At 57.0% G+C, this 7,179-nt stretch overlaps 1 protein-coding gene across 5 annotated transcripts in view; it reads right to left on the bottom strand.

The window, feature by feature from the left end:
• Window positions 1–1,841: 1,841 nt before the first annotated feature.
• APBA1 (amyloid beta precursor protein binding family A member 1) overlaps window positions 1,842–7,179 on the bottom strand; it is a 214,227-nt gene continuing 208,889 nt past the window's right edge. For 4 of the 5 annotated variants that reach the window (XM_027615657.2, XM_027615660.2, XM_027615662.2 and 1 more), the window contains 2 exons: window positions 6,289–6,429; window positions 1,842–5,536 (listed from right to left, as the gene is read on the bottom strand). In XM_027615657.2, the coding sequence (XP_027471458.1) occupies window positions 5,465–5,536; window positions 6,289–6,429 (213 nt within the window). In that variant the 3' untranslated portion in view covers window positions 1,842–5,464. The remainder of the gene's footprint in view (window positions 5,537–6,288; window positions 6,430–7,179) is intronic. The other variant, XM_027615658.2, reaches the window with a different exon arrangement.

Raw genomic sequence — 7,179 nt, 5'->3', positions numbered from 1 at the left:
CTGGGTGGCTCAGTGGGTTAAGCGACTGCCTTCGGCTCAGGTCATGATCCTGGAGTCCCGGGATCGAGTCCCGCATCGGGCTCTCTGCTCAGCGGGGAGTCTGCTTCTCCCTCTGACCCTCCCCCCTCTCATGTGGGCGCGCTCTCTCTCAAGTAAGTAAATAAAATCTTAAAAAAAAAAATAAAGTTCTGTGGCATTAAGTACATTCACTCTGTGGCGCAACCTGGGCCACCATCCCTCTCCAGAGCTTTCTCCACCTTCCCAAACCGAAATCCGATATCCACGGAACAATAGCCCCCTGGTCTGCCCTCCCCCTGCCCCAGGCAGCCACCATTCTCCTGTCTCTACAAATCTGACTGCTCTAGCTATCTCCCGGAAGTCGTACAGCATCTGTCCTTTGGGGACTGCTTTGTGTCACTTGGCGTAACGTCTTCAAGCTCCATGTTGTAGCCTGCGTCATCATTTGCTTCCTTTTCAAGGCTGTATCCTGTTCCTGTATCTAGAGCTCTCCACGTCCTGTTCGGACTACTCATTGTCTGCTGGGGGACGCTTGGGCTGCCCACGCTCTTGTGAAGGATGCTGGTATGGACGTGGGGGCTCCTTTCCACACAGCACAGCACGGATCCCCGCCCAGCTGCCTTCCCTCTGCCCCCAGCCAGCCAGACCGATGACTGCAGCGTGGCAGACAAGGTCACCCGAAGGTTATAGTTGCAGTTGTGACTTTAAGGCCACAGGCCAGTTTCAGCTCACCTAGCCGTTGTACCCCCACATTCCTTTTAAATGTCTGTAAATGCGTGGTACCTCCAGATGCTCTTTGGACCAGCTTTATTGCTTGTTTCGTCACTGCGTTAATCTTTGATGTGTGTTCATCCTGGATGTGTAGGAGAGTTATAGTTTTAACTTTTAAAAAGTTATACATTGACAGTCCAGATGTTGGTTGTTTTTTTTTTTAACCAGGAACTAAAATATGCATTTGTGGGAGGCAATCACATGCATCAGTTTATAATGCTCTGCAGGCCAAGCTGGGGCTTCAGGGGTGCTAGGGCCCCCTGAGATGAGTGGAGACACCGCCAGCACCCATGGGGACGTTGCAGAGCTGTGGCTGCTGATGGTGCAGTGCAGGGGTGAGTGAAGGCGCAGGCAGCTTATGCGGGCCTGTGTCTGCGGGCCCGGGAGAGTGGGCATGCTTGCTTTAATGCCACGGGGCCAGCCCTTCTGGGAGCCATGCACGCTGTAAAGGCTTCGAATGCCTTAGCCGACCCTCACTGTGTCCCCACGATAGATGCTATTCTGCAGGTGAGGAAGAAGCTCGGGGGTGGGGGGGGGGAGGTTAGGGAACGGAGGATCGTGATGTAAGGGGAAATGACAGAAGACTAGAACGAAGGTTGTGTGTATGGCCTGGCGGGCGGGTGCTTTTTCTCTAGTTCTGCAATTGCGGGGGAGATCAAGCAGAGAGGGGGTGGTGTGAGGTACCCCCGGGCAGGGGCAGGGGTAGTCCCACCCCCAGGGGACAGTCGTCGGGGGAGGAGGCAGCCCAGCTCCGGGGGGCTTGCCCAGAGGTGCCGGTGAGGAAGCCCGCCCACCCGCCTCTGCTCCCACCCAGTGCTGGTAACGCGAGGAGACCGCCAGGACCCGCCTTGCCAGGGTGCTGGGACGTCCGCACTAACAGGTGACACTGCCAGGGTCGAGCGGGTTTCACGGGACGCGCCTGCGCTCTGGGTGGAAGCAAGCCCTCCACGAGGGCCAGGAGGTGGCCTGAGGGGGAGGAAAAGACCCCATCTTCCCCTGACCTGGGGCCCCTCCCGTCCCTTCCCCGAAACAACAGGATGCTCGGCCTGGGCCAAGAGGTGAAGTTCTTATTTATTGTTGCAGCAACTCTTACAGACATTAGCGTTCAGTTAAATAAAGGAAGAGAACACACCGAATACATCACAACCCCCAAAACGGTACAGAGGAGGGGAGGGCGGCCGGGCCCAGTGACCAGGCTGCCGGAGGAAGTACATTCAGTGGGTGTGTGGCGCCAACATTCCAGGCTCACGTGTGTATATATTTTATTTATATAATTTATATTTATATATAGAGATCATTGAGTTTTGTGTATACAAAGAACGATATTGTTACAAATACAATACTCTACTTGTCCCAAGCTTTACAATAAGCTCTATTTCACCCTCTTTACAGAACAATAGTACAAGTTCATACTCCAGGGGCTGTGCTGACTATGTACAAGACATTTCCTTCCCACGTGGTCCTCACGCACGCACTGCCTTGACAGAGGGGGGCAAAGAATCGGGTCGTGTGCCCTAGTTGGCCCAAACTGGGGAAGGAGCCGACGGACGCGAAACTCAAACCAGCCAGTGGCTGTGTCCGTGGGAGCGTAAACATATCTGAAAGGAGGTGGCCCTTGGTTGTAAACAGTGGTAACAGCCACACCACTGGGTCGAGGGACCCAAGAGGGGCTCATGGATGGGTTTCCTCAGCGTGCAGGTGGGGGTGTGGAGTGCAAATGGGGGCCTGGGGGGCGGCAGGAGTGATGGGGGAGGTAGTAGGTTACTCTGGGACTCTCTGAGGCCAGTGTAGACGGGCAGTGTCCAGACAGCAGACCTGCGCGCGGAGGCTCGGCGTCCGGTGCCCTGTGGTGGGCTTTGGGGGGGGGGGGGGCGGCCCGCGGCAGGCTCAGGATGCCCTGAGGGGCCCGCTCTGGTGAGGGAGCGGACGCCGGGTCTTGGTCTCTGGGGGTTTCCTCCTCTCGCGAACCCAAGGCTGATGGTGGCTCCCTGAAATGCTCCCAGGTGAGAAGGCAGAGACAGGGTGCGTTCTGGTGCATCCTGCCCGGACCAGGAGGGGCAGACAAATCTGAGTATCTGTCCCCAAAGCTGAGTCACCAGCATGTCCCAGCCAAGCAGCAAGAGTGGCTTTTCGCCCGGGCCCTGTTTGGGAAGGCTGCTCTGTACAGTCTTCCCCGTGAGATGGGGGTGTTCGGGTATTTACATATATAACTATATATACTGGGATGCCAGAAGGAAAGAGACCACCTCGTCCCACGGGATTTTCCCAAACAGGTTACTGACACATAAGACCCCACCTCCTTGGTTAACCAAAGGTGGGTGAGGCCCCTCCATCCGATGGGAGCAGGGGAAGGAACGGACTCCAGCCAGCCAAACCCAGACCGAGCTCCAGGAACATGCGCTATCGGGGTGTGAGGAGCCGCTTGGACTGACAGAAGGTAAGTGGTGGATAAAGAACCTTCCTCTTAGGCTAAAATATGTTGGTCTTTCCGGAGAGCCCACCAGATTGGCTTTTCTGGTGAACGTTGCCAAATGTTCCAAGATTTTTGTGCCATAGCAACAGAATTGATGCTCGCTTTCCCCTCTCCTTTGGGTGAAGATACTTAATTGTAATTATGGGGAGGCTGCACAGTGCTGGGCTGGGGGGGGGGGGTCCCCCGTCTGCCGGCCCATTGTGGACAGGCCTCTGTCCAGGTGCTCAGGCAGCAGGCAGACAGGCCTGAGCCCCTCCCATGATTTGCCAAGGCTCCTGATGCCTAAAATACCACCAGTAATGCTTTGTTCCTATTTTACCCACTCTTTTTGGCAGAGGAAGGACCAATGCATGACTCTTTAGGACTTAATATATTTATATATATAAACGGAGAATCTGGAGCCATGATTCTGGCTGCTCACAGGTGTGGTAAGCCAGCCGCTGGGGCTGAGCATCCTCAAAAAGACCAGGGGTCCTGGACCGTCTACCCCGGCACCCCTGGAGAGGGGGCAGCCCCTTCCCAGAGAGGATGTTCGGGCAACAGTGACCCCTCTTCCTTAGGGCTTGTACTATCGTCAAACTGAAGGGTCAGCCACTGACACCTTTGGAACATTCGGCTCTCCTGACTCTCAGCAGAAAACAGGAGGTACAGAAATCCCAGGGGAACTGCCCGCTCCGGGGAGGGGGGGGGTCTTTTGTTCCTGTTTTTTTATACTCCCTTTCCTCCCTCCCCGAAATCCCTCCATTCGACATATAAATACATACTAGCCAACATGTGCTCGTCAAATTCCTGTTTCCAAAGACACAACATAAATATCCCCGGTGCAGAGAACAGGGACTCTATTAATATCACAAAATATATTAGTTTCTCTTCCCCTGTCTCTGCTGAGGTCACGAACGAAACAAAACGAAAATCAAACCGACCCACACCCACCTACATGAAAACAAAATGCTCTTTGGACCAAGAATAAGTGAAAACTGGCTCAGAATAATATTACGGAAACACCTGCACTGAACCGAGACAGAACCCACGGAATGAGGCACCTGATGGGAACACTCAAAGCTCTCTCAGACCCACGAGGCAGCGAGATGATGTTTCTAGAACACACTTGCGGATTCTTAGGCATAGCGTGAGGTCATTCCTGTTCCCTTAGTTTTGTGGTTTATTACTATGCTGGACTTTCAAATGTTACGTGCTGCCTCAGTGGCCCTGAGCAGAGGAGAAAGCTGGTCCCGCCTTGGGCACCCGGGCACTCTTCCTCAAGGGGAGCAGTCCATCCTTCCCAGGCTCCCTGCGCGGGTGTGGAGCTCCCCCACTAGTGCTCTCTGAGCCAAGGCGGTGCCGTGGCAGAGCCAGGCCTCAGCCCCGGAGGGGGCGTCTCTCTCAGGACAGGGCTGGGCAGCCCCTGCAGGCCCCACCGGTCAGGGGAAGGGGCCTCACAGAGCGGCGGTGTGGGCTTTCCAGGGACTGTGTGTGCCTCACTGGTGGTGGGAGGAGGCGAGGGTGATCGTGTGCGGCAGAGAAGGGGGACTGGAGTACCTGCCATGTCTATCTGATGGCTGGTAACCTCGGGACGACCAGGGAGGCCCAGGCCGCCCCAGGAACCGCTGAGCTCTCTGCAACGAGATGGTGCCCTGGTCCCAGGCAGCTCCCCTTCTACCCTTGGGTGAGAAGGCTCACGTTAAAAACAAAACAAAACAAAACAAAACGATGTGGAAACTAAAACCAGCTCTAGAAGAGGCCTAAGGTTGGCTCAGAAATTCTGGGTGGAGCTGTGGGGTGCCCCTGGTCCACGGTGGGCCGGGCAAACCCTTGAAGACGCAGCTGGTGCCTGCTGTCAGCCCGACGGAGAGCCAGGAACCGCGGCCGGACTCACTGCCCTTGCGCAGTGACGGCCTCCCTCGGAACCCCCGAGGGCCCTTCAGGACGGTGCCGGCCTGGGCCAGGACCCGGTGGCTAGCGGCTGCTCTCTATCCTCAAGTGAGCGCAGACAAAACGTCCCTGGCGTTTAAAAAACAAAAGAAAACAAAATTGCAAACCAGAGAGAGACAGGGCAAAGAGGTCTGCGGCTTCTTCTCTTCTGTAGAGAACCGGTGCTGGGCGTGAGAGGGAAGGGTCTCGGTGGGCACACAGATGCAGCACGAGAAACACACCACGAGTGAGGACAGGCCTCCATGCAAGCGGCCAGGCAGGCGCGCGGCCTCAGATGTAAACGGGCTGCTCCTGGGCCGTCAGCAGTCTGTACATGGCCGCTGGCATCGTCTTCATGTGGATCTGAGGGGCGGAAGGCGCGTCAGTGGGCCTGAGGCCGGGGGCTGTGTGTGGGCCCATGGCCCTGGGGGGGGGGGCAGCGGCTCTAACCACAGGGGGCTTTGAAGATCTCCTCCCCCCCCCCAACCACGACAGGGAGCGGACCAGGGTGGCCTCCAGGAAGACAGGAATCCACGGGCTCTCTAAAATGTTTGTTCTCCCAGCCAGTGCAACGTTCTTGCTCTCAGCGGGCTGAGGTTGTGGGGGTTTTGTTTGTTAAGGAGAAAACCCCTTACGACCTCAGAGAAGACAGTGGGTTTTGACTCCTCCTGTCTCCCCCCACTGCCCCCCGCAGGTCGGGTGGCCCAGAAAGGGGGCCCAGGAACAGCCACCACGACCTCAGGAGGCCCCTACCGGGGAGCTGCCCCTGGAGGGGGCTCTGCTGATGAGATTCAAGCGAAGACTTCCATCTCCCCAGCACGCTAACTGGAAAACCGGACAGAACTTGGGCAGCCCCAGAGGGAAGCCACATGGATGAATCTGAGAGTCCAAAAGGGAAGGAGAGCAAGTAATGCGAAGGAGACTCGCTCCTGTTGGCAGGAGCTGCTCTCGGGCACGGCTAGTCACTGGGTTAAATGTGGGCTGGGACGGACGGTTCTGGCCGTCGGGCAGTGCTGAGGACCAGGACGCGCACTCCCTGGAAGGCCTGTGTGGGGCTGCACAAGCGCGAGGCCAGGGGCACCAGGCCACCCCCCACCGGGCCCCGCTTGTCCTACCTCCCCCACCGCATTGGAGAGGATGTGGACGATCTTCTCGTGTGGCGTGGCCACCACGCTCTGCCCGTTGATCTCAATGATCCGGTGTCCCACGCGGACGCCGCCTCTCTCCGCTATCCCCCCTCGCATGAGGCTGCAGATCTGTCAGAAGCAAAGACCACGTTACCCTTCAGGGCAGCACCACGTGGAGGGGAGCTGGGTGGGGACGGGCCTGTCGTTCCTGGAGCCCCTGCCCTCTCATCTCTAAGAAGCCGCTGTGGTTACTTTGGGGGCATTTAAATCTCTCGGTTTCTTCCCACGACAAACAGGGCCATGCGCCCGTGCACCCGGCGCATCACGGGGCGTCACAGCCCGCTGAGTTCCGACGGCTTGTCATCCCAGCTGGGGCATGGGAGAAAGAGCTGTTGGGGCCCGTTACCGAGCCGCCGTGGTTTCAAGCTCTCAGCCCGTGGAACACAGGCGGATATCACTTCCCACATTCACCCCTGGGACTCAAACATCGAACTGTTATCACGTTCGAAGCCTGCTTTTCAGGGTCACAGTTACATGAGCCAAAGTGTGGCCATCTGGCTCCTTTCGACCTTCTCCACTCCGCAGCCCTGGTTCAAACTCACTCCTCACGGAAACCCCACCGCGGCTGGTTTCCACCGCTGTATGGCCAGGCATCACAGTTCGCAGAGGAGATGACCTCTCCAGGGCCTGGAGGGCTCTGGGCTCGGCCCTGGGAGCCAAGCTCTCCCCACCTCGCACAAGGCATCAGACTTTCCCCCAAAAAATATGTTCTGAATTTACAGAGTTGACTTTTCACTTCAGATCATGCACCTTTTCAGCCCATGTAGACAAGACCTTGGCGTCCTGAGACACCGGGCTGCCTGTGTCTGAGCACAGGGA

This window comes from Zalophus californianus, chromosome 13 (assembly GCF_009762305.2).
Source record: "Zalophus californianus isolate mZalCal1 chromosome 13, mZalCal1.pri.v2, whole genome shotgun sequence".
Classification (NCBI taxonomy): domain Eukaryota; kingdom Metazoa; phylum Chordata; class Mammalia; order Carnivora; family Otariidae; genus Zalophus; species Zalophus californianus.
The sequence above is the reverse complement of the archived record's forward strand: the minus strand, read 5'-3'. Positions and strand labels throughout refer to the sequence as shown.